This window comes from Cyprinodon variegatus, unplaced genomic scaffold, assembly GCF_000732505.1.
Source record: "Cyprinodon variegatus isolate N-32 unplaced genomic scaffold, C_variegatus-1.0 Scaffold387, whole genome shotgun sequence".
Taxonomy (NCBI): Eukaryota; Metazoa; Chordata; class Actinopteri; order Cyprinodontiformes; family Cyprinodontidae; genus Cyprinodon; species Cyprinodon variegatus.
The window spans coordinates 186,136-213,656 of NW_015150840.1; the positions used below are offsets into that span (position 1 = coordinate 186,136).

Below are 27,521 nucleotides of genomic sequence, written 5' to 3' on the forward strand. Positions count from 1 at the left end.
GTGCGCCTCTGGCTGTTCTATAAAGGTCCCTGAAGTTTGTTGAGGAGTATTAGACAACAAACAACACTATGACGAGTATTTTTAATCAGTTATCTATAAATGGTAAAGGAATGAGAGAATTACATCTACCTCTGCATGGTAGGGATATGTGGATGTACGGTAGCTTGACAGGCTAAGTAAGATCCACAAATTAGGTTGCGAATTTTCAATTTGGTAACCGCAGCTTCTCCACCAGGTACAGTGCCGCTTTACGGGAGACACAAAAAAACCCTGCCTATCCAGCTCCTGTTCCCCCATTGGTGAACAAGACCCCAATAAAATTAGGCTCCTCAACTTTAAGCAGGACATCTCCCTCAGCCCTGAGAAGCCACCCTACCTTTTTCAGGCTCAAGAACGTGGATTCGGAGGCGTTGATCTTCATCCCATCTGCTTCATACTCAGCTGCAAACCGCTCCAGCAAAAGCTGTAGACCATGATCTGATCAAGCAAGCAGGACTACATCATCCACAAAAAGCAAAGACACATTTCTAAGGCCAGAAAAATGGATCTCCCAAACACCCCACCTTGGCTGCACCTAAAAATTCTGTCCAATAAGTGTTATGAACATAATTGGTGACAAGAGGCATCCTTGGAGGAGTCCAGACTTTACCAGAAAGGAGTCCGACTTACAACTAAGCTCAGGCCTCGGACCTAAAGGGACCTAACAGCCTGTATCAAAGGGCCGGACTACCCCTCACAGTATCCCTTGAGGGACAGGGTCAAACAAATTTTCCACGTCCACAAAGCACATGTAGACTGGGAGGCCAAACTCTCTAGCACCCTCAAGGACCCTACAGAGCAGGCATCTCCAAAGTCGGTCCTCGGGGGCCGCTGTCCTCCTGGTTTTAGAGGTTTTCTTGCTCCAGCACAGCTGATTTACATTGTTAGTTGATTAACATTCTTTTGCTGAACTGCAATCATCAGAATCAGCTGTGCTAAAGCAGAGAAACCTCTAAAACCTGCAGGACAGCAGCCCTTGAGAACCCACTTTGGGGATGCCTGCTGTAGAGGGTGTAGAACTGGTCCTGTTTTTTAAAAAAAAGGATGAAAACCCCACTGCTTTATCTGAATTCAAGGTTCCAAGATCTGATGGACCTTCCTCTTCAGAACCTCTGAATAAATCTGTGTAGTTGGAGCACACCCTACAAACCTTCTATATGAGTCGAGGGACCACCTTCCCAGTCCATGAGTCATACATGTGAGTTCAAACTATCTAATATGATACCAAAGATTAATTGGGCACACAACCTCCACTGCCAAATAAGGTGATGGCAGCATCCTGCTGTGGTGAGTTTTTTTTGTTGTTGTAATGAATGGAAAGCTTGTTGGAGTTGATTGGGAAAATTGATGGAGGTAAATAATGGTAAACTTGGGAGAAGATTTGGGAGGCTTAAAAATGCTTGAGACCAGGATGGAGGACAATGCTAAACAAAGAGCAAAAAACAAGGTTTATATCAAAGCAAAAGGACATAAATCTACTTAAGAATCTATGGCGAGGCCTAAAAATAGTTGTCCCTGATGCTCTTCAGGCATTTGGACTGAGCTTGATTTTATTTGCAAAGGAAATTAGCAAAAACGTTGGTTTCTTTATGTATAAATCCAGAAGACAAACACCCCAAGAATACCTTCCAGCTGTAAATGCAGAGAATGGTGGTTCAACGTTTACAGACTGAGAGAGGCTGGAAAGAAATGTAATCCAAAGATTTTATTCATAAAAATTGATCACATCTGTTCATTAAAATCAGATTCCTTCTACTTTGCACTACAGTATATTTTGATCTATCACATAAGACACTGAATAAAACAAACTGCTCAGTTAGTGGGTATGAATTTTTCAGTGCAGCCTGTTCTGCTGGCTGACTTCACCAGCCAAACTTTAATAGCTTTATCTAATCTGCAGAGCATGTTTACACACATTGATCCATCTGTTACAGATGCAAACAACGTGTGCGATTGGGCTGAACTTGACTGTACAGTTGGCAAGTTCAGGGTTCAACGCCCTCTGATCTCCAGCAGAGATTTAATAATGCAGTTAGGAAAGCCTCTTTAGGGGTGTGTGTTCGTGTGTGTATACAAACACGACCGCCAGATAAAGATGCATTCCAAATGTATATTTGAACAGTGGTGAAGCATCAGGGCAGCCTGCTGCGTGAGGTTAGCTTGCCTTAATGAGCTGCTGTGTTTGTCTAGGATGCAACTAGAAAACAAGCCAATTCCCAAACATCTCCTATGAAGCCTATGTTCCTCCCACGAGTACACAAAAGGAGTATTCAGACCTGTAGCGGCACGAATGTTGCAGGTTTTATGGAATGTGTACTTAGCTAAACTAGTAGCATTTACAGAACGGTGGAAAATATTTTCCCAGCATAAACCTGTCACTGCAACACATTGACAGAATGTTAGAAAGCAATCTCCAGACACCACCTATGATGGAGCTTGTGTACATTCATATATAGCAGCATGGATGAAAGGATGTCAGTGTAAGCTTTGGCTTTATTGATGGTCAGTACAGAGAAAGGTGGTCCTGTTCGGTTTAAACCTGCACCCAGGAAGATCAGCCATGAAGGATGACCATCCAGAAAGGGAAGCAAACAGACACTCAGATCTGGTATAAACAATTCTACTTAACAGAGGCGGCTCCAGAAAGGTAACCGTAGGGTGGCCAGGTGGGTTTCCTTGATGATCTTAGAGTGGCGCTCCAAAACCAAGGGCTCAAGCAGCATGTACCATCTTCTTAGGGCTTTACATGTGGGGAAAGAGCCTGACCTTTATAGGATGGTGTTGCATTTGAACTAAACCCAGGGCCAAGTATAGGCCTACCTACTGTGAAGGAAGAACAAAAGAAAAACACAGAGGGAACAAAAAGTTAAAGGTTGAAATCTAACCAAAAATATGCAAAATTCTAAAGTGGTAGAAGGATGTGGCAGCCTATAAGCTTTTAGCAGCATATTTACAGAGAGATTTTAGGAAAACCTGAGCCACCGTAACTAAAAAATAGGTGTTTAAAACCCTAGGAAAAAAAGTAGAAGACGTGTCTGCCTCGTAGATTAGAACTAGAAGTTGGTTAAACAGAACAAGACTCTAATGATGAAAAGCCTTCTATGCTTTAGAAACTCTACAATTCAGCAGCAATAGAGCAGTCTGGAAGCAAGATTTTCTCTGTTAGGAACATATAGAAATAGAAAAGCACTCTGAGAGCGCCTCCACAAGGAAGGAAATTTCCCCCAAATTTTGACTTCAACCTAAAACTAAAACTTGCACATGATCTGAATCATTACCAAGTACTTCAGTACTTTTTCTTGTATTTTATGGGCAGTTGGCAAACAACTTTTGATGTTCATTAACTCCATCTTCTGTAATGAAGTGTGGGATAGAAAGGCAGTCATCCATCCATTATCTGACACCCTTGTCCCGAGTGTGGTCGCGTGGGGTGCTGGTGCCTATCTCCAGCAGTCAATGGGCGAGAGGCGGGGTACACCCTGGACAGGTCGCCAGTCCATCGCAGGGCAACACGGAGATACAGGACAAGGACAAACAACCATTCACGCACACACTCACACCTAAGGAGAATTTAGACAGGTCAATTAACCTAACAGTCATGTTTTTAGACTGTGAGAGGAAGCCGGAGTACCCGGAGAGAACCCACTCATGGTCAGGGAGAACATGCAGACTCCATGCTGAAAGACCCCGGGTCGGGAATCAAACCCAAAACCTTCTTGATGCAAGGCAGCAGTGGTGGTCCAGTGCTGCCCACTAATATTTAATTGATTTTTCATTGAAAGGAATTTACTGTTCTAAAAGTTTAGCTTTAGATAATCTCTGTTTTTTATAGGCGACTTAATATAATGAATAATTACACGTTCTACAGTTTCTAATTCTCCACAATAGCTACAGTATTTTGTCTTCATTAAAATACCTCCAGACCTTTTGAGTCCGACGCTGAGGCTGTCAATAGACACTGCTGCCACCCTCTGGTTTAGAGAGGAACTGCTTGTTCCGCCAAATATCCAGCAGTGTTAGAGAATCTTTTTTTTTTTTTTTATCCTATATCCAGATTATGATCTGGATCATCACCAACATGTAATTGATTCTTCCTTGGCACGAGGGAATCCTCTGATAAAATTTCATGAAATTTCATCCACACACATAAACTCTCATAAAACCTAACCTGTTTTGCGGATGTAACAATGAGATATTTGATTTATGATGCTTCTAGATATTTAAGACTTTATACCTGAAAAGTAGAATTACAAATTCTCTCAGTCAATAGGGACCCAGTGAGGGAAGCTTAAACAGGTGAAATACGATCTCTTGTGAATTCTTATCACAATTCTTGCTGTAGTGTTTACAATCAACACAATACCTTGAACTGCATTTTATGGACTTCCTGATAGTAAAGAATTACAATAGATGTGCCTTGAGGTAATTAAAAATGCATAGACTATTTTTAGTGGCACTCTTAGACAGAATATGGGAAATATTCCGTAAGTGAAAGTAGTAAGTCCCATGAACTTTTTATCTATTGGGTTTCAAATATATTTTCTGCTTTAAAAAAATAAAAAATAAAACATTAAGTTTCCCTTTTTTTTTTTTTATTACCATGGGGTGAGAGTTTGTCTGTGTTGCCCCGTGATGAACTCGTGACCTGTGCAGCATTTACCCTGCCTTTCGCCCATAGACTGCCTGGAGATAGGCACCACCAGCCCCACCATGACCCTGATGGATGGATGGATGGATGGGTGGGTGGGTGGATGGATGGATAGATGGATGGATTACCGAGGTAAATTCAGAATAATCCAGATTAAATGATTTATTAAAATATCTTGTCATCGACTCTAATCCAAATATGAAAACCTTTAGCTCTACTTAAGTTAGAAGCAGAATATTTAAAGTTAATGCATGAGGTTTTGTAAAATATTTGTAAAAAAAGATCAACATCTTAAGCCAGAAGATCTGTTGCACTGTGCTGGGGGAGCATGGAACCCCTCTCCATGGGACTCTGGAGAAAAGAAGTTGCAAGCTCACTTGGACTGGAAAACTATCAAAGAATGGGACTTTGAGAATCTATGGGAGCCATATATGAGGATTGTAGGGACTGAAAGTGGAGCTTATTGATGGAAGTTTTAAATGGATGTCTTGACTACAGTTTTTATTAATATATTGCACCCTTTTTTCCTATTTTCTTTATTATGTCTCTGCCTTAATCTAAAGGGCTTTGTATATTTTTTGGAACAAATGCAGGTTTAAATGGTGAATGCAGGAGTGAATATAAGTGTGTATAAGTATATGTTAAAAGGTTTGTTGTATCAAAAAAAGAGAAAATTCAAGAAAATATATTGGAGAAAAAAAAGATTTCTGAACTCACTTTAATTTACGACAAGTATATTAAGTTATCTTTGAAGAATTAGGAAAAAGCAAATAACAAAAACACTCATTATAATAACTATGAAAAGAAATATATATATTTTAATATGATGGAAATAATTATTTTATACAGTAGAACATTATGCCAGTTTTGTTTACATCTGCACATTGAGGAGTGTTTGCAGAAATGAGGATGACTTTGATCTAATCGGCAGGGGAGTAAAGGGGCGTGGCCTAATGTGGGGTGAAATGTACGAGGGGGCGGGGGAAGAAAAGACTACTTCCACCATCACCATATCCTCCTCTCAGTTTTCAAACACGGCGTGTAAAGGGAGGATACAGGCGTGGTAGCTCTGACCATATCTGGAAGACTAGTTTTTAAATCGTGAATTAAACCTAACCGCTTGCTGTTTTTCTTTCCCATTTTTTTTTTGCGATGGCCAAAGGAGAAGGAGCTGAGCAATACTCCAACGCTAGTTTATTAAATAAATCGGACAGCTCGGATTCTGTTAAACTCGCAAGAAAGGTAAGATAATTTAAAATACATATATATACTAATATTGCATTGGGGGATGTTGCATGCTTTTATATAATGTCGTTTTAAATCACCAACAGGTAGAATAAGGCTTGATTTTAGGAGGAAATGTTGAATAGTGGAATGAATGGAGCCCAGCCGGGGAGTGAAATACGTTAGCCGGGGGTGGGCGCGCGACGTTTACTGACATCTTTCCGGTAAAACCAAATAAATACTAATTTAACCTAAAACTCATTTTTTTAAATTAAACAATATATAAATAACGATGGATATCAAGGGGAGCATCGGTCCGAGCTTCCTCCATTCCGCTTCTTTTCGTTTTTATTTGTTCTCCATATTTTTTTTTAATATGCTAATATAGATGCTAAGATAAGTGACGTTCTAGGACCGTTTTTTGCAGCATGTCGGGGACTATTTATACATCCAAAGATAAGCGAGATGGTTTATAATGTTCATATAATGTTGAAGAATCTTTGTCTTTTTTTTATTAAATGACCGACCAGAAAATGTAAAAATGCATAAATAAAAAGAAAAATGCCGCTCGTGCGGTGCTAATATAAGGAGAATTTGATGTGCAGTTAAGGAAATAAAGGTGACACAATGTTCAGATTAAATTAGCCGCAGGATGTAGCTTCACTGCCAAAAAAAAGGGGTGTGACTAAAGCCTGTTTTTCATTATTTATCTTTTCTTTATATATAATCTTATCAACAAGCCATTTCCAAGCATTTTTTTTACAATCGTACTCATATTTCCTATGCCTCTGAATGCAACAGGAAGAATCCGTCAAGGTGACGTGTCAGAGCCAGCTGAGGCAGTCAGCAGATAGCAGAGAAGTTCCCCACCGTTTCCATCTCTGACCACAACTTAAAAAGATCATAGCAACGTAACCACATATAAATAGCCCCGTTCTTTGCTACTTTGTTTGGGGAAACCTCATTTTTCCACGAAATCCAGGTTATCAGTGTGCAATAGTAGCTTATAGTAACTGATAGCCCCATGTGAACTGATAAGAATATTTCTAACTTGTGAAACTCATCTCTCTGTCACCTTTTAAATTTAGACTGCATCATTATTTCATTTACAGATATTACTTTCATGTGAGCAGAGATTTTCCCTTAATAATCCCTTAATTTTATGTGTTTAAGCCTTTATAAGACACTCATTGAAATACTTTGAAAATCTAAATTTCAAGACAAGAATGTCATTAGAGGACAGCACCATATTACTTTTTTTTAACATACAAATAGTAGATTTTAGAGCAAAAAAAGAAGCTAAATGTAATAACAAGAAATGACCTAATATGCCCTAATATATATATATTNACTTTTCAATTAGCCCTTTACTTTTTTTTTTCTAAACTTAGTAACCTTTTTTTCCAGCTTAATTTACAGTAGGTAATAAATCGTTCAAGGCCAAATGCAGCAGTATCTTTGCTGAATGGCTGGATATAAATCTAGAGCTCACTCAGGGGATGGGGCGACTCCATTTGTAAGTGATCAAAAACAGTAATTTGCTCTATAAAAGGTTAAGATTAACTGAACCAGTTATCGGTATCTACTGGGAAAACTTGTTGGTAAAAACAGTAATAATAAAATGAATGAAATTAAGAGCTTTAAAAGAGTTGGCTTTTAAAAATATCCAAAATGCTTCATTACTGCATAATCCTTCAATGAAACATAACTTTGATAAGTTCCACATCCCACAAAGTGTTTTTTTTTCTTTGTATCTGCATTGATTAAAATGCGTTACTGGTTCGTAATTAATCTAAAACTAAAAAAATCCCTTCTGCACCAAAGCATTTGCTTTTTAACTTGATCAAGTTTGAAAATACAAAGTATTTGTTTGTTCACCAAACCTGGAGTTGTGCTTTTATACAAATTATTTATATGAAAACAGAAAACGCACAATATTCTCTATTTTCCCTGCCTTTTAATGATCAGAGGTGCTGTTGGAAAAAATTGCCTGTTTCTGACCTCTGGATGATTGATCGATTCATCTGGTTAATTTTTAATGTTGTTTGTTTATTTTAACTCGTGGCTATGATGTTGCCATCGCTCCTAGTGTGGAGAGTCAAACATAAACCAGGGTGCTATTAAGTTGGTAACACCCATGCGTACGTGTTGCATGTGATGCATTTTAAAAGTAAGTAATCCTTTGCTGACAGGTAGAGCAGAACAACTGAGCAAGGTGGAGAAAGACAAGTTTAGCTGCTACTACTACAACAATGAGAGAGAGGTTATGAATTATGCCTGTGTGTCGTCACAGATGTGTTTAATGTTCAGCAAGAGTGCATTTGTGGCCTAAACAGACCAGAGTTGAGTGTTTCAACAAGAAATAAACTTGTTTACTCAGAGTCGGAGACTCTGTATTGTTGTTTAAGGCAAAGCCAGGTATTGTATTGTATGCCAACTAGGACACGTGAAGATGTACCTTTTGTGGTTCAGGATTATTTTCATACAGGCATGATATCAAACTGGCTTTGTTCCCCCATCACCTGACTAGTTAAAGTGGTTCAGTGGATCCCAGGGCCCTGATTGGTCAGAAGGAGGGTGTGTGTTCTCGCCTCATTTTGGCATCTTTCCCCCTTTCTGGCGGTCATGTCAGTCCAGGGTTCCGTTGCCCTGGCATCCTCTGACATGACCACCCAACACTGCTCCGCCTCGGGTCGTGTGCTGCCATTACTGGGGCTGTTTACAGTCGTGTCTGTTGAGGTAATAATTACGTCGACGGTGGGGAGAATGGGGAAAAATTGGCGCCTGTTGGGAGAACCAAAGCTTACTTGTGTCCTCGTGGCCGGCTCCTGCCAAATGCACTGCACCCCGCTTACTGCTGCTGGCAAAGGGGAACTCTCTCTTGCTCTTGTGCTTCTAAGACTCAAAGTGATTTGATATTTAGGTCAAATTTCTTATGAGACTCTTGCAAATCTGCCAAACTGAGCAGAAAGAGGGAGCGAGGCGAGAGGAGCGATTAAGGAGTTGAGGCGGAAAGAGAGAAAGTTTCCCAATTAGAAGCTTTGGAAATCAAATTACCTGCTGCCCGGAGGATTAATGCACAGCTAACAGTTTCCCTTAAAACTCCAGAGCTTTGAACCCTGATCAAAAGTAAGAACTTGTAGCATTTTTAGCATGCAATCAAATTAATCACAACGCCTTTAGGAAGTATAGAAAAATTCTACTTGGTTTGTGCTCATTTCTGGATGTATAGGGCTGCCCCTCTCCAACCTGTTGCTGCACACTGACACACAGCTACCCTCGCTTACTAATCAAGTAGACGTTGTTATTTGGAAATGTTTTTCAGTATTTTAGCCACTCGGGTCGCAGACTCCTATAAAATCTAATATCCTGTTATTAAAATAAATAATGAATAAATATTTTACATGGACAATAAAGTAAATAATAATCAATGGCAGTCTTGCTCCATTTATTTTAACAAAACCAATCGTAATGTAAAGTAATATATAATTTTACTTTGTTCATTAACGCTTTAATAATGTCAAATTTTTTTCCATCCCAGTCTGAACACAGGCACAGGTTGACCATCTGCAACAAAATCTGCTATGCAATCGGCGGTGCGCCCTACCAGATAACCGGATGTGCTCTGGGCTTCTTCCTTCAGCTCTATCTGCTCGACGTAGCTCAGGTAAGTTTTTCAAACGCCACAGCCACTCATGCAGAGCACTGCAGACGTCAAAGTAAACTATAAAGGTTTGGTTTTGGGTGGTAAACCTTTCTAGCTGACTGAGATGGCGAGCGCTGTGATTAGGCTCCACTGTATCTGAAGGATTCAATCTGGGGGGCTTGATTTCAAAATATTTTGGAGGGGAACAATGCCAGCGAAATGAGGAGGGTCTTAGTTTAATAGGCTCTTACATTAATCTGATGGTTTGGGGGTCATATTAGCCCATTAAGCCCGCGGCGTGGCAGGGTAGAGCTTTGTTCGCCTTCCAAGGCTGCTTGTTATGGGGCCCTTTGGGGGACGCAGCATGGCGCAGGTTGTACAGTCAGGATTAAAGCATTTCATTCAGCCATCACTGCTAAAAGTCCTCTAGTAAAGTTTAAGCTCATATTACCACTGTCACGGCTACTGTTTAACTTTATATTATCAGTTTAAGATGTTTTCATTGTACCTTGAGCTTCGTATGCTCGTTAACCTGTACACTAATTGCCCTGATCGTTTAGTATTTTAACCTTTGTCTTTTTCTTTCAGTTGGATCCTTTTTATGCCTCAATCATCCTGTTCTTCGGCCGAGCTTGGGATGCTGTGACGGACCCCACGGTGGGTTTCCTGGTCTCCAGAAGCCCGTGGACTCGTTTTGGCCGGATGATGCCATGGTATGTGTTTTTAGTACGGATTCCTCCTCTGCTGTTGAGGCTTAAGCAGCTCTCTGTCAAAGTTGGGACTCTGCCAATTTCCACGACCCTGCTAATGAGGCCCATTTACGTAACTTCCTCACTTGTTGTCAGATATTTGCCATTGAAACAGTGGAATAGAGAGGCAGGGGGGCTCAGTGAGATAGTGGAAGTTTTCCAGCCGGACTGGACGTGTCATTGTTTAGGGGTGGAGCTTATGTAGCCCACGTCACCTTATTCACGAGAAAGGTAACTATGAGGCAAGCTAAGGTTTGTCCTGTGACTCTGCCTCATCACCCTCATGTGGATGCACTCTGTCTCTCTCCCTTATGTTTTTTTTTCCTGCTAATTCTGTCACTGGACCAGTTACGTGTGAAATTTATTTAGCTGCAAGAGTCCAGAACAGATTGTTTTCAGCTAAAACACTCTATGTTTCCAACTACAGAGAGCTTTGCTAAATCTAACTCCTACCTGCTACAGAACCGGTTTTGTTTTTTTGTTTTTTTTGGACGTATGCTGCACACTTTTTAAATTTTTTTCTGCTCAGATGCTCTTATGTGAAATTTCATTTATCATTAATATGACTTAAGTAATTTTCCACAATTTTTATGCGCAGATTAATTCATCGGTGAGCCGATGAGTCTTGACAATGCAGGCTTTACATTTTCCTGATGTATAAGCATTAATAAGGAGGGACATCTGTTTAAAAACGCCATTTCTCATTAAAAGCCAGGGGTACGGCTTTTAGCGTAACCAGCTTCTGTCCTGAAATGCGCTGAGGAGGGACCCCGGAGGTCAGTCGAAAGACCAGTTCATGAAGAAGGAGAATATCTGCCTGATTTTTTTTTCAGAGGAACTGTATTTTTTTTTTTTGCTGTGAGGACGCTGTTATGCTAAAATATATGGGCAAGTACCCTGCTTTTAAGGCAGTGCCTAACATCGCAAAATATGGTAGTGGCTGCATCATACTGTGGGAATTTCTTTTTTTGTTTTTCTATAGCAGAGACAGAGACACGTAACAGTTTAGCTGAGGATAGATGGAACATATTCTTTCAAATGTCCTGCCTTGGCCAAACCCCCCCAAAAAAACATAGAGTAACACTGCAGAGGGGTTCAGAGATCCTTTGGCCCACATTTGAGAAGACATATTTGACACACTGACAGGGAGTGTAGGGTGTCAGTGGTGGTTCTGATTATAGAAGACTTCATCCATCTCCTGTCAGCACATCAGTGTCAATTTTAGGGGAGAGGAAATGAGCCAGCTGAGGGAAAAGGTAAAAGGTAGAGCAGGTTCAGGAGGGTGATTTCCACTTGGCAGCTTTTTAATAAACGCTAAAAGGGAGATGCATTATAGTCGTCTCTTTCCCATGCTCTGTTCTCCCTCAGGAGTGCAATGCACAGGAGCTCATACTAATTAATAATGCAATCGGTTCCTCTGAGGCTTGGATGCTGATCTGATTTGTTATGAAATGTAAAGATCGGATGATACAAAGGAAACATAAATCGGATCTATGCGTCTGTTTCTACAATATAAAACAGGCCGTCCTAATAAGGTGATGCTTTATGACTCATCAAAATAGTTTTGAATCCAGATGTTTTAAAATGGGGTCAGGGTGGGTGCTGACGTGCTGGAAGAGGCGGATTTCCTCCCATTTTTCTTTTATTTCGTCATTGGGGAAAGGGTGTGTGGCTGCAGGCGGAGGAATGGCCGGCATGTGCAGTCACATCGGCTTCAGCTCTCTGGTTAAACGAAGCACATGAGGGCTGAGGAGGGAGTGAGCTGTTCCTTTGTGAGGAGGGGGGGAGGGAGAGAGCCTCTGATTGGTCCAAGCGAGAACACACCACCTATCTGGGCCAATCACATCTCAGGAAGGAGCCTTGCAGGATTTTTAAAGAGCGGCTGAGGAATCCGGAGGTTACTGCAGTTCATATTTCCCTCATAGAATGAGTCTCTGTGTTGCAGCAGAGCTACAAGTAACTAAATGAAATCTTGAAATTTCTGTCAACATAATCAAACATGGGGCATCTGACCCATCTTAAATGAATCTTAAACTCTGTACAGGGTAAATATGTGGCTTTTCTACCTCACCGCTGAGACGTTTGAGGGAAAGGTGTGTGCATTCTGAACATCTCTAAGGTCTAAAATTATTCAATTGCAAAGAGGCCATCCCTTCAGATCCAGAACATATTTCTGCTGGAATCAAGGTTTAAAACCACACCCAAGCCTAGTTATATGCACCTTTATTAAATAGCTGTTGGCAATAAAACATGTTCTTACAGCTTTGTGAGGGCCAATTAAAAGCTGTCACGTGTTGATTTATACGTCTGAGGTGAAGATCTCTTCCCCTAATCAGCAAAACTATTAATATGTCCCAGCAGCGGGATCATGTTGGCACTAAACTGGGCTCTGTAGGGCGTCAGCACAGTTCAGCAGGTTTGCAAACAGAAAATTGGATAAGATACATAACGATTTAATTAAAATATTTTTGGATGATTGAGGGAAAAAAGAAAAACATGAGCCGAACGGTTTGGGACAAGTGGCACAGAAGATATACGTTCCTGAGAGCTTATCTGCGATAAAACATCCGCTGTAACCGGCTCCGCACTTCACAGCTGCGTGCCGCCTTCCCATGAGGGTACAGTTAATAATATCACATGGACTGTAGAGCACAGCCCCCCCCCCCTCCTGGCCTGGGTGTTACAGTAATAATGGGCTTAAGTTGATTAGCAGTGAGGCTGAATTGAGGCAGGGGGGCTTTGTTTGCCTTCCTGCCAGCAACACCATAGAGGGGGGTGGCTTATTTTAGTTTATGTACAGTAATGATTGTTGAACATTGTGATTTGTGAATGAGTTCATATCCTGTTTATGAGGCTCTCGGTATTCCCATAAAGAAGTTGTTAAGCATACAGAGTAACAAGCTCATTTTTTCTACTGTTAACCAATCAAATTCACTTTCCAAACACTGTTGGTGGCTAAATCAGAAATTTTTGACATGATTATTGAACTTTATTGATCTCACATTGGAGAAATATACCTCTGCATTTAACCCATCCCCTATGGGGAGCAGTGGGCTGCCATCGTGAGGCACCAGGGGAGCAGTGTGGGGTTAAGGGTCTTGCTCAGAGACCCAGAGTGGCAGTCTGTCAAACCCAGAACCTCTGGATTCCAAGCTCTATGCCCTAACCACTAAGCCGCCACTCCCCAAAAATTAAAACCTGAACAAAAGTTTTGTAAAAGGTGTGTAAAATGTTTTTTCTTTTGTCTATATTTAGCGTCCCAAAGTAAGTAGGATATGTCTGGTCACTGATCCATACAGCACATATGTTGTGTGGCTGCATTCTTCCGTTCCTTTCAACCCAATGTAACCTTCAGATCAGGATATACCTGTTGCTGGTTAAGGATCCTACCGCCCCTGTTTATGTAAGACCAACAGGTTAGAGTTTAGTGGCTGAACTCTGAGTTAATGGGAGCTTCAGCCCGCCAGAGGCTGATGTCCCTATAGAAGCACCAAAAGGTGCATTGTTTTAAACGACGGCAAAATAATTTCAAACATTTGAAGCTGTCTTTTAGCACCTTATTTTGAGTTATTAAGGTCTGCTCACTAATATCTCAAAGGGAATTAATTGTTCTGAGATTTGCTGAAATGATGAGAATTGAATCTAGGAACTGCTGACCCTTCTTGTTATCTGTTGAAAGTGTTGCTCTCTCTCCCTGCCTCACCGCCTGGATGACATCTATTCACATGCTGCTCAATATACATTTTCCAACTTTTGTCCTTGAACACTATTAGTGATCATTATCTCTTGTTTTTTTGTGTTTGTATCTTTTTTATCATAATTTTCAGTCACTAATTTTGTTGTTCTCTTCATCCACCTGCAGGATCGTACTCTCGACTCCTCTCGCTGTGATGTCATATTTCCTCATATGGTACGTCCCACCCTTTGAAGATGGAAAAGTCGTCTGGTATATTTTCTTCTACTGCATCTTCCAGAGCCTGCAGACCGTAAGTAGCCCACTTCACTCTGAGTCTCTGCTTAACTGCATGCAAGAAGAGCTTATGTAAAAGGGCTTTAATGGCATTATATTTGGCTAAAGACTCACTTGCAAACTTTGCAGCTTTATTTCTTTTCTACTCTGAGGTCAGAATTATAGATGGATAAAAAATGGATAAATGTCTCTCACCAAGTTGCAGAGAAACCGCACTCTTAACGAAACCTTCTGATGTATATAATAGACCATAGTTATCAGAAATGACGAAGTCCACCACTTCCTTCCAGAAACCGAGCTTCTAGTGAATCAATGCTCTATAGGGTTTAGCTTGGGGCCACTTTATTGCCATTGGAGGGCGTGGAGGAAAGTCTGTGTTTGAGTGGAAGCTTGTAATGCATGACTTTCCTGTTCCGGGATGAACAGTCTGCTTCCTTTTCCTCTGAACAGACAGGTTTAGGACACGGATGTGGCTGGACTCAAGCTCAGTCAGTTTATAAGGAAAGAGTAGAGAAAGCAAAGAATTGTAAACAGTTGGAAAATATGCAGTGTTGATTGTATTAATCTTAAACGTAGCAGGAAATGTTCATTCAGTGAGCTGTACGTACCAGGTTCACAATGTTAGCTTGAATCAGCTTTTTTAAAAAGGAGTTTTTAAAGGACAGTGTGTGTGATGTTATCATTTTTTGTCAAGCAATAAACTTTAAGCTTTTTATTTGATGAAAGTGGAATACTTATCCAACTGGCTTTATGCTATTAGCCACAGTCACAGGCAGTTAAACAATCCCATAGCATGATCCTGCTGCCACCATGCATTCATGTTGGTTCAATAAAGCTACAACTGGATGTTAAGGTTTTTATTTCTTCTTGTATCAGCTTTGGTCAATAGATGCATCCAGCAGAAATGCCTTTAGCTCACCTGAGACGCATGCATGGCTGCTCTCTCTATTTGCTATCCAGTACTTGTTTCTAAATGTTTTATTATTTGCTTAAATAGACTTTAACATTTGTTATGATTTTGAGCTTTTTTATCATATAAAAGAGGAAGGGAAAAAAAACATCTCTCTAGTACAAACTAATGTGGTCATGGCATATTACGGAAATTTCATCAGGAGTTTAAACTCGGCTTGAACCCTGATGGAAAGTAGAAATCAGGAGATAACTTTAAAACACAGGAAGTTAGTGTATGCTTTGAGAATTATATTTTACACCCCAGTTTGTTCCAGCAGATTTCCTGGAAGCTGCTTTTTGGTCATTTCAAACAAATGACTTCTTCATGATGTCAACCTTTTATGATTCAGTTTGCATAACGAATAACATGGATCTTCTTCTCTCCAACCATCAGTGCTTCCATGTGCCATATTCTGCCCTCACCATGTTCATCACCTCAGAGCAGAAGGAGAGGGACTCTGCTACTGCCTATAGTAAGTCAAAACCAACCATGTTTTAAAGTGAGTTTAATTTTAAACCCAGGGTTAAACTTCATATGCATTTATCCTGATCTTCATCAGGGATGACGGTGGAGGTTTTGGGCACCGTTGTGGGTACGGCCATCCAGGGGCAGATCGTGGGCATGACTCACGCTCCCTGCCTTCCAGGACCCATGGAGATCCTTGCAGATCCCACTAACAATTACACGTTGATCCCCCACAATGTGTCAGAACACTCTATATCCCTGCAGTACACGGTAAACAAATGTTTATGGCTTTTTTTACTATCTAAATTACTACACAGGAACTGATATGAGAGGTCAAAGGGAATGTTGGTCTAATATTCTCTTTTTCCTTTATTTTGCTGTAGAGGAACGCATACATGATTGCATCTGCTGTCATCTGTTCGATCTACATCCTCTGTGCAGTTGTCCTCTGCTTGGGCGTAAGGGAACATGGTGAGTCGCCACTCCACACATTTCCTCTCTCCAGCTTTTACTCAGAACAAATGAAAAGCTCTCAGCCACATTAGCGGGTCGACTCACGCATGCCTTATGCTGCATCTGCTCTGACATGTCTGTCGACCAATCAGGCGACTCGGATGTGGCATGACTGGGCTGACCGAGTGTGAGAACAAGCCCCAGCTGTGGTTTAAATTGGAAGCCTTGTGACGTGTGTGGAATGGATCTAATAAGGCAGATCTGTGCAGCCGATTGTGGGAAAAAATGTGCAAAGAGAATGAAGGAAAAACATGAAATGTTTGTATGTTTCATAAATGTCTTTTCTGGTTTTAGAGACCATTGGGATCAGGTCCAAGCCTATGCCCTTCTTTCAAGGAATCAAGATGGTGATGGGATATGGACCCTATGCCAAACTGGTCATGGGTTTCCTCTTCACCTCTCTGGCTTTTATGGTATGTATTGATGAACATGCAGTAAAGATAAAAAGCCATGGCGTCTCAGAATTAGGGATGTAAGGATCCCAAAATTCTCAAGTCGATATTAATACCCAGGAAAATATTCCAAACTCGATCCAATTATTGTTACCATTAGGATTAAAGATAAAAAAATCCTTTTATTAAAATGAAAGATCGCCTTTTTTATCTCAACATGACACAAGCTTTTATAACAGAATCACTGATTCTTGTAGTGAAATAAATCTGCAAACAAATGCAAACCAAGTAGCCCAATTGTAAAAATAATGTGACATTATTCTAAGGTTGTTTGAGTTATTAATCTCAAAAATGAACAATAGTAAAAATATGCGAACACTAGTGTTTAGTATTGATACTCTGCCAAATTAGGACTGCTCCTGGATACAGCATTTCAGTACCAATACTTCATCAGTACTTTAGACAACTCTACTCAAATTTACTAAATATGTTCTGCCTTCTATTGAGACAAACAGCTTGATTAGAAAATGTACTCCAAGTTCAGGTGCATCTGTGTGCAGACGCCCTAAGCTGATGCTGTATTGATCTTGATCTAATTACCTCTGTTTTTATAACATATTTTCATTTAACTTCGCAATCTTTTGCTTGGATGTGGTCGTCATCGTGCTGAACGACTCGGTTCTTCTGTAGGTTTTGTGTCAGCACTTAGTAGCATTTAGAGCTCCTCATCATTCCTTCCATCTTAACTAAGACCAGCTGAGCAGCCCAAATCATGATCCAGCCACCACCATGCCTCACTGTTTAAAAATGGAGCGCTCCGTTTTTTTCTTTTGTTTTTTTGTGCCAAATGTACTTTTTGTCGCTCCTTAAATATGATTACCGTAATTTTCGGACTATAAGCCGCACCTGAATATAAGCCGCAGAAGCTAAATTGCATGATTTGTACATATACAAGCCGCACCCGACTATAAGCCGCAGGTTTTTTATGTTTAATTAACATAAGGTTTGTGCACAGAGACGATTGTTGGGAAAGAGTTTGGGGAAGCTCCTATTTATTAACATTTCAACACAATTTGCATATTTGCATATGTTAACTGTTACAATTTAGTGCAATAGAAGCTCCCATTTATTAACCGGTAGGTTTTTTCTCCATAATGAGGGTGTCACACAAACTGTCTTCCGCTTGCAATGTCCATCTTTCTCGCTGTCGTTCTGTCTCGTACCACTCGCGGTAGAAGTCTGCTTCCGGAGGAACTCGGCATTCCCACGTGCGGCTACCGTACTTGTGTGTTGAAGCAAATGTGACGTCAACATGCTGGATGGTAAAATCCATAGATTTAGGTATTACCCTAGTGGCCGTTAGCTGTAAAAGTCCATAGATAAGCCGCAAGGTTGAAAAATGGGGGAAAAGTTGCGGCTTATAGTCTGAAAATTAGGGTAACTGTTTATAAACTCCAGTTTTAATTAGTCTTAGGGTTTAATTGTGTTTGTGTGAATACGTGATTGTGTTTACTCATCATGCTAAACTCTTGGCAGCTCTGCTGAGTTTCTCTGTGTGGCTGTTGCCTGATTGAGCCTCTGTGTTTTTTGCTCCTCAGCTCCTAGAGGGAAACTTCGCTCTCTTCTGTAGCTACACACTGGGATTCAGGAAGGACTTCCAGAACATTCTGCTGGTTATCATGGTGAGCATTTGCTTAATGCAGAGGTGGCATTTTCAGACTCAAAGAGGCCTTAGACAGAACTCAGAACAGTCCATTTAGGTGGAACAAGGGGAACCTTTAGAAGACAAAAGCGTCCCCTCCCAAGGCGAGCACATAAATTGTCTGCAGAACAAGGAATGCTCTGTGGCGGGTTTCAAAGCAGGGCTCCTGTCTGGCTCTCTGTTCCTCAAAGTGCTCTGCCTGAATGCCATACCGTTCCCACAGACGGGGAAGGAGCCTCATTCTTCACTCGTTTTGTTCCCTGGTTTGATATAAAACCCAGAATCAGTCTGCAGGTCCTGAAATGTTTTCAAGTCTGCCAACTGAGGCAGCAGAGCTGCTGAGGGGCAAAAGTCCAGGTTACAGAGGATGAAAAGATTACAGCCTTTAAGCCTTAACTTTATGGAAAGGATTTCAGAGCAAATATGGGCACCTTAATGTAAGTACATTACATTAATGGAATGATTTCTGAGAAAACGGCTCAGATGTGAATTCACATAATTGGCACCAAGACATCCTAATCCTTCCACTCTTTCATTTTCTGAAATATCAGGCTAATCTAATAAATCTGACTGGATCAGAATTGGGACTTTCCTTGGAACAGAACTTTTTTTTTTTTCCATATTTAATCAGATTACAACCAAAAACGTCAGTAGGTCCCTGAATATTTTAAAGTGTAACATCAAAGCCTAATAAGCTTGGATGAAGAGCTTCAGTGAAGATTGACCACAGATTATCACTGGATTGTGTTGGGATTGTACTGGTCCCAGCATGATGCCACCACCTCCATGTCTCAACATAAGCATCTCATGTTCAGGGTGACGCCAAGCTTCTTGTTTTCCTCCATCTCTTCTACATAAGCTTTAAGTTTAGCATCATTTTGTGGAAAAAAGAAATTTCTGCTTCAATAACAAATGTTCTGCTTAATTTCATTGAATCCCACTAAAACAGACTGAAATTTCTTCTTGAGCTTTACCTGGGGAGCTTTTTTTTTCAGATTACTTTGTCGCTGATATTTTTTTGTTGTTGGGGGGGAAAAAAACAAAGATTTAAATGAAAAATTCGATGTTGGGTGCGTTTAGATTCATGGATGAAAACACTAGAGTTGAATGTAAGGAGAAGAGCTCAGGGAGCAGCGGCTGGCAGAGCCTCGTATGCTTAATGAGAATCTGAGGCATGCAGCAGATTCTTCATCGAAGGAGGGGCCGTATCAGCTGTTTCTCGTTGCGATCGATGAGTTTGCTAGTGCTCAGATGTGTTCTGATTCCTTCCAGAAGAAGCTGATGAAGCTCCAGGCTGGTGTGGCTGCAGCAGTCTGAGGGCTCAGAGGATACTAACTAACGCAGCAGCTGAAAAGACTTGAAAAGGAATCAAAAATAATCTGAGCAGCTTCACAGATGACCTGGAGAGAGAGAGGGAGTCACATGTGGGCGGCTAAACTTTCAGATATGCTCCTATCTGAAGGAAAGAGTGGAAAAATACAGTCTGTCGTTGGTATAGATGTCAGAGGCCAAACTATTCAGATAACCCCCCCTCCCCCGCTGAGAACAGCAGTTACCTGTTTAGATTTCTACAAACATGAAGCTCAGATTTGCTTAGTTTGGATCTGGATGAGGCCTTATTATATTCCACTGTTTGGATGTTTAAGAGCTGCAGGCAAACAGCAGAAAGTCTTTTGTTGGATTCATGAGATCTTCTTTGTTTTACCTTTGCAGCTTTCTGCTACTCTAGCCATCCCGGTCTGGCAGTGGTTCCTGACTCGCTTCGGGAAGAAAATGGCGGCGTATGTCGGCTCCTTGGTAAGAACATCCTCTCAGATTCTGCTGTCACACGTTAAGAGTGTCTGATCATGGTAGTAAGCATCATTCTCCTGTGGTTTTTTTCCTTCCAGTCTGCCGTTCCCTTCATGATCCTGGTGGTTTGCATAAAGAGCAACCTCATCGTCACCTACGTCGTTGCTTTTGCTTCTGGCGTGGCGGTGGCTGCAGCCTTCCTGCTGCCCTGGTAAGGACTCTCGCTACGCGCCCTTCTGGATTGGATTTTAATTTGTCGAGTTGCACTTCTAAGGAGCTTTTTTTTTCTCCACCTCAGGTCCATGCTGCCCGACGTGGTCGACGATTTCCAAGTTCGTAACCCAGAATCCACTGGGCACGAAGCCATCTTCTATTCCTTCTACGTGTTCTTCACCAAGTTTGCGTCTGGCATCTCCCTGGGCGTCTCCACGCTGAGCTTAGAGTAAGAGCTGCTCCCCATCTGTGATTTGAAGCATCTATTTTAATTCTCAAGTCCTCCACCTTTCTGCAGAATCAGAAGCGCCTTTAGCGTTGTGTGGTTTCATTTTGTTGCTACAAGATTTAATCTAGAAAAGCGATTCAGGAAAGTCAAGTTGAAGGAGCCCAGCATGTTATTCCTCATATCAGGTCTTTTCAGGGCAGATTTGTTAGTCTCTCATCAAAAGTTTAAATCCAGAGCCTGGGTTCACTAAAAAGCCCAAAAATGAATGAATCACATCCCTAAATCCCACATCAAAGCAGGAATTCCTCCGCTCATTAGGGGCTGTACAGTAAAACGTTTTTTTGTGGGAGTCAGATGACTGACTGCCGCTGAGCACCGATGTTCTGCTGTCCACATCAAAGCGCCGCCATCTAACTCCGTTTACGCTGCCTTCTTTTCAGCTTCGCTGGCTACATCAGCAGAGGCTGCTCCCAGCCTGAGGAGGTGGATTTGACGTTGAAGCTGTTGGTCTCAGCCGCCCCCATAGTCCTCATCTTCATCGGCCTGGGAATCCTGTACACGTATCCCATCGACGAGGAGAGGAGGCAGGGCAACCGCAAGTACCTACAAGACTTGAGGTAAGGCCTTTGGAGCTAAAGGGCCATCAAAGATATCGTGTAGGTGGGCGTTTAAACTGAAACCATGGTGACACTTAAAATAATTCCTCAAACGCTGCATTTGATCACAGTGGAGGGCGGTGAATATAATGAGGGGCTTGTTCAGCCATCAATGAGTACCAAGTACTAAATGGAGCTGCTAACTCTGAGAGAGGTTTACAAACTGCGTCTGTCCTCTTGTGCTGGAAAAGTAGCCCGGTTAGCATTAGCATCCAAGTTAAAGAAAGCTCCACATTAGCTTAGTGCTAGTGGCTAACTCTTTAGCTGTTTATAGTTAGCTGCTTCTTGAAAATAAACATTTAACCTGAAGCCTATACACAAGAACAGTTTTTCTCTGCGTTTAAATTCATTGACCTGATTGTTTTTTCCACAATGAATAGTTGGTACAAGTTTTCCTTTTTCAGTCAGATTTCTTACACTGAATTTACTTTTTTTAGAAAAAAAAAAAAAGGTGAACATACCAGGATGCTGTCTCATCCTTCTATGTATTTGCAAAAATAATGATTTAATGCATTAAAATAAAAGGAAGGTGGTGTTGGAAATTAGAAACATGAGATATAATGGAGATAAAATGAAAAAATGTAACTGTATCTGTTTTTTAATATGCATGAAAGAGAATGACATATTGAATATTTGAGTAAACAAAACTAAAAAGATGAAGATGTTATGGCAAACTGAGGATGGATATGAAGCTATAATCTCTTCTTCTGCTTTCAGGGATGAGGAGGATTCAGAGACGGACTCCAGAGAAATGGCCGACATGATCTAGGGTGTTTTTTTTTATTTTGAAGCTCTTCTGGACCAATCTGTTGATAAGCTGGCATTTTGCACTGGGCTGGACCAACGGACCTGGACCTGGACTTGGATCCAGGTCTGTTGGAGCGCGCTGACACCGCCTCGTCCTGCCAAGGCTGCTTCTGCTGCTGTTCTGAATAGAAACTGTGTGAGCCACGCTGAGGCCTTCCTGAAGACATCCTGCTCCTCCTTTTTTCTATTTATGATGTTTTCCTGGCGCCTCACTAAGCCTTACCTTTTTTTGTACAACATACTACTATTAGGTACAACACAACAGAGATTTTCTTTTCTCAATTGAAATTGCACAAAAAGGGTGAATTTGCATTATTGGTGCTTTTTGATGGAGCCGGGCAGAAGCTCCTCTTTTCTACATGCATTACTGAACGTTAGCGACCATTAGCACTGCGCTGGAAGGATCTTCACAGACCTGAGAGACAGCGGCAATGCCTTAATCTCTGTCACATTTCAGAGGAGACATTTCAGAAATGGATAAAGTGACATAAAAGTCTAACATCTCATCTTAGTTTACAAAACAACAATGGGGTGTGCCAGGTTGTTTGCTCATCATTCCCATCACACTGGCTCTCCTGGGAAGCGGTGATTACGTAACATGGTGCCAAGAGCCACTACAGTTTTGAACGCAGTGAGTTTGCACAAAAAAAAACTGCCAACTTATCAAGTCAACTGTTTCTTTTTTTGTTATATATATATATATAGATATATATATATGTCTATATATATATATATATATATATATATATATATATATATATATATATATATAAAACAGCTACTGAAGACAACATTGTCTCTTAATGCTTTAATTTCTTAAAACAGTGAAGCGGTGACTACAGCTGGAAAATGTCTGAATATTATTTAAATATTTATCAGTTTGGTTTTACAGTCCTCCTCCTTGCAGTATTTAAACCTATTTAAGGCCTGTACAGTTGTTCTAACAGAAGCTGCAAAGCTTTTCGTTTTATATAACCCGTGTAATTCTTGATGCATGTTGTCATTACTACAATCTTACAGAAGACTTTGAACGTTTACACACCCCTATTAGAAAGACCAGGTTTTTGGGGTGCCAAATATTTAGAACTCGGATGAATGATTTCAGAACGTAAATCTAATTAGTTATGGAGGGGGTTGTGGAGATGTGCTGGTTGTTTTTAGTTGGTTTTAGTTTTGCCCGTTTCTGCTTTAATTGTTCTTTTATTAACAAAAAGAAAAATGACACTCTTAAGGCAGATAAGTTAAAGTTAAAACTGGCTGCTACTGATATCCCTTACCTTACCATCTGTAGATGAGTAATCCCAGAGCATCATGCTGCCACCACCATGTTTCTCTGTGGGGATGGTCTTATTTCAGTGATCCGTTTATGACCAGTCCTGCCATTTGGAACGGTGATTTAGTAACAACACAGCTGCTCCACTTGTTGAAAACTTTATTTTCTTTTCTTTGCTGGAAGCTCATATCTTATCTTGGCAGTATTTTGTTTAGTAAGATCTTTTAGACCATTTCTGCAAACCATAGCTTTACATTAAGTCTGGAGAAGATTAAAGAAATCCTCATGAAATAGATAAACTTTATTTACATTTGAACATCTACTCTATAACTGATAAGAGGTCCAAACTCAGGACTGAAGGTTAGAGTATTATTTTTAGGTTTTTCCCTCTTATAGATCCACTTTTTTTTTTTTTTTTCAAATCTATTCTTAAGTATTTCTCAGATGTTTTGAAATGATTCATCCTGCCCTTACAGCTTAAAAACCTGCTGTCCTAACAGGAGTGTGTGAATGTTTTTTTTTTTTTTTTTTTTTACCTCTGCTGCAGCACTGTAAGCACAGAAAAGGGAAAGCACACTTTTTGGTTGGAAAGATGAATTCACATTTCATTTTTCTTGTTTATTGAAACCATCCAAACACTTTGTGATCATCTCAGTCCTGGAAAAAAAACAAAACAAAAAAAAACAAAGGACTTGCATGTTTCATATCTGTTGATATGGAGATGTGTATATGTAGTGTCATATGTTATACATACTGTTACATCATGAACGTGACAACTAAGTTGCCATAGTGATTCTGTTTTAATACATTAACCTTGTTTTCTCCTCCCTTCATCTGAATGATACTGTATGTGCCAACATCACTCACTGATCTTGTAGTTTTTGTAAATCTTGTAAATGTTTTGGTTTCTCGTCATCCTATAGTGTTTTTTCTTTTTTTTCCCACATGCACGTCTCTCACGAGGCTGTTGACAAATGAGCTTTAATCCTATGGACACACAAGCCTTGTAGACCTGCCTCCTGTGCATATGTAAATATTGTATATAAAGCTGTAAATGGATCCGATGCGTGTGTCTGCAAGTGAATGGACTTCTGTACTGTAGTTATTTAAAATGAAAACTGTGGAAGATAATAAAAATGAATTAAATGGACTGGAAATTACTTTTATTGGGATATATAGTGTAAATGCACCAAACAGAATCCCTCTACATAGTATCCACACAAAACAAGGAAGGAAACATATGATGTATAATATATAACCTTTTTTATGCAGCTTACAACAAAAATAACATTAAAAATTCAATTATATCTAAACATTTTTGAGGAAAATATCAATATCCGTCATATGACAAACTAACATGAACCTCTTCATATTAATACTGACTAATTAACACTTTATACATAAATAGACAAATGTTTTTACAACCTATTAGATCTCCATGAAGTGAATTACAGTTTTACCTCAATAACCGAAGGACACATCTGTTTAAGTGATATAAGATCAAAATCGTGTTTGAAATATTTTCTCCTTCTAAATGAAGAATATGTATTTCGTTCTAAAAAAGAACTATTACATATTTCTTTAAACTTCAATATTCTGGATTTAACAAATTAACTGCTGTGTTCATGAATCTTTATAACTCTTACAGCTTTCTTATTCTGTAATATAATGGTTTTATATTTAAATTCTATTTCCCCATATTTCTACACAGTAGTTAATGCCATATTGAGTGAACTATAGAATATTTTAATTGTTTCATGATTTAAAACTTCCTACACTTTTTAACAAATTTTTAGATTTAATGAAAACTTGGTGGAAAATTAAGTGGAAGGAAAACATTTACTAGAAGAGGCAACCTTGAAAGGACTCTGTAGATGGGAAAGGTTACCAGGTGTGCACATTATATGAAGTTGGAGCTTTTTAAGTTTGTTAAATGCTTCACATGACCAAATTACATAATTTTGGCTTCCACGTTGCATACAGAAAGAAATTCCATACCACATACCTAGAAGAAAAGTATGCGAGTACATAGGAAAGCTGTATAGCAGTAGACTTTGTGTCTGCATGGAAAAAAACATGCATCAAGCATGGCTGCAGCCATAGAAACAGACAGGAGTGCTCCTTTTTTCTTTTTCAGTTGAAAGACAGTTACCAATTTGCTTTAAATTACAGTGGAAGCTTAGAAGGCCGCGGAAACTAAACTTTTTAAAGTCCAGTGTAATGTTTTCATAGTCAGTGTTGATCAGTAGTGCTGATTAATCTGCTTACTTTGGTCCTATTGTGTTTGTTTTGAGGTCCACCAGCAAACATGTCATTTTAGAGGATCTGATAGGCTGAGAAGTTTTATGAAGTTGCTGGTTTTATTCCTCAGCGAGACTTAGAACCTCCACATTAGACTAGGGGTACCCAAAACGGTTACCATGACCATGATGTGCTCAGCATTACCTCCGAAACTAAACCTCATTCTGACTCTACTAAATATGATAAGAGTTGCAAGAGCCAATAATGGACTTTCTACACAGCAAAAACGATCTAGAAGTAAGCAAACATTTATTAAGTGTATTTTACCTTAATTTGATTATGTGATTCAAATGATTTGCAAATGGAATTAGTTTTTTACCCTTAAAATAACATCAATAGATAATATGCACTTGGAATAAGACAATGCAATTGTTTTTTTTTCTTATTTTAAGTGTAAATTGTCTTGTTCCATTGGCAAAGTGTCTCACTTATCTCCTCAATTCAAGGAAAAATGCACTTATTTTAAGAAAAAAAAATACTTTTTTCACCTTAGCTCCAAGAATGGAGGATAAAACTTCTCAGCTTTAATCCTCATTTTTTAATCTTACTGTCAACTTTAGCTTTAACAAACCTGAGGAACTAATATGACCTGATTTGTGCACAAAATCTCCTTTTTATTTATAGGTTTTTTCCTTATCACATCTTCCTGATCCAGGGCTGTTTTCTTTAGTAAATACCGGTATTCAATTGTCTAATGATTCAAAATTGACTTTACTTCTTAGGGATGTGAGTAAATGTAGACGTAAAACAGAAGATAAAATTTTGGAGTTGTTTTTCTAAATGCAATCATAATATTCTTTGTTTGATTATAATGCTGCAATCATGAAGGTGTGTGTTTTATATGTGAAACATTTAGTAAAAAACAAGCACAATATCTTATAAAAGTGGGAACGCCCCTCACAGTTTTGTAAGTTTAATTTTGTATTATAAAACTGAATATCTGAGATGCTGGGCCTGGTCTGCTGAGATCCCAAATAAGGAGTGTGTGAAAGGAGTAGTAAAAGCCGAACAGCCTAATCTACAGCAACAGATAAGAGACTATCTGCCTTGTCACTCTTCATAGAGTGATATAACTCTACACAGGGTTGCCTCTTAATGTTTTTTAATGAGCTAGAGAGCCACCTGCTGGTGAAGGGGGGTAATATAATTTTCACTTAATATTAGCTTCTATATTTTTCACGTCTATCTTTCCTGCATGTTTGCTGAAGTAACATTTGAACTAAAATAGTGTTTCTTAACTAAATGTAGCTTAGTGCATCATCTAAAACAGGCTATAATATTGATCTGCTTTCATCAAATAAAGCTGAACCAGTTATCCAGTTAACATAAGCTTCATACTTAATCCAACTTTGCATTTAAAGACTAAACTTATTTCATTTGTCAGTCTTCCACACAGGCAAATGTTTAGCTCTATGCAGTCTTTTGGTAAAGCATCTAATTCCTGTGTTTGCTTATTGATTGATTTATTTTCTACGGGCATGTCTTTGGAAAGCCTAAGAATTTAAACTCAGCTGTCTAAACTTCTGGCTTACAGGCTGAACTATACTATCCATTTGAAGTTTGTAAATAAATCCTTTAACAACATGATGCAGATGTTGTGGGGAGGCAGAACCAGTGTGGTGCACAGTGGGGTTTTGCCTGGCAGGAGAAAAAATGTTTAACATCCAGCTATTTAGCCAACTATTAGGCCTCCAATTATGTTTAACCTTAATTAAGTCCAGGGTTGATTGCCTTATGGACTGGAATGGCAAGGTGGAGAAATTATCCTTTGGATTCCAGGCAATCAAGTTAATAACAACAATAATAGCAATAGATCTATCCAGGATGTATAAATGTACCTCAAAGTACTATAAACATTTTATAAATTAATACCTGCTTAGGTAATTTTACATTTATACAAGCTGAACAGTGATTACAGTGTGTCATAGTATCATCTCTCTCTCTCTCTCTC

The 27,521-nt window shown here is 39.8% G+C and overlaps 1 protein-coding gene across 1 annotated transcript; it reads left to right on the forward strand.

The window, feature by feature from the left end:
• The first annotated feature begins 5,694 nt into the window (after positions 1-5,694).
• On the forward strand, positions 5,695-22,690 carry mfsd2a (major facilitator superfamily domain containing 2A). The gene is made up of 14 exons (XM_015387154.1): positions 5,695-5,929; positions 9,453-9,578; positions 10,146-10,270; positions 14,169-14,292; positions 15,622-15,700; positions 15,788-15,963; positions 16,077-16,164; positions 16,501-16,619; positions 18,197-18,280; positions 20,014-20,097; positions 20,190-20,302; positions 20,390-20,533; positions 20,974-21,150; positions 21,907-22,690. The coding sequence occupies exons 1-14, from the start codon at positions 5,840-5,842 to the stop codon at positions 21,956-21,958; spliced, it is 1,581 nt and encodes a 526-aa protein (XP_015242640.1). The 5' UTR covers positions 5,695-5,839; the 3' UTR covers positions 21,959-22,690.
• Positions 22,691-27,521: the final 4,831 nt, after the last annotated feature.

What these genes read in the sequence shown, in the direction of transcription:
- mfsd2a (XM_015387154.1), top strand. Translation starts at nt 5,840, where the DNA reads ATGGCCAAAGGAGAAGGAGCTGAGCAATACTCCAACGCTAGTTTATTA. An exon ending in CTGTTAAACTCGCAAGAAAG is followed by an intron (nt 5,930 to 9,452) that starts GTAAGATAATTT and finishes TTTCCATCCCAG; the next exon opens with TCTGAACACAGGCACAGGTT. An exon ending in GTCTCCACGCTGAGCTTAGA is followed by an intron (nt 20,534 to 20,973) that starts GTAAGAGCTGCT and finishes CCTTCTTTTCAG; the next exon opens with CTTCGCTGGCTACATCAGCA.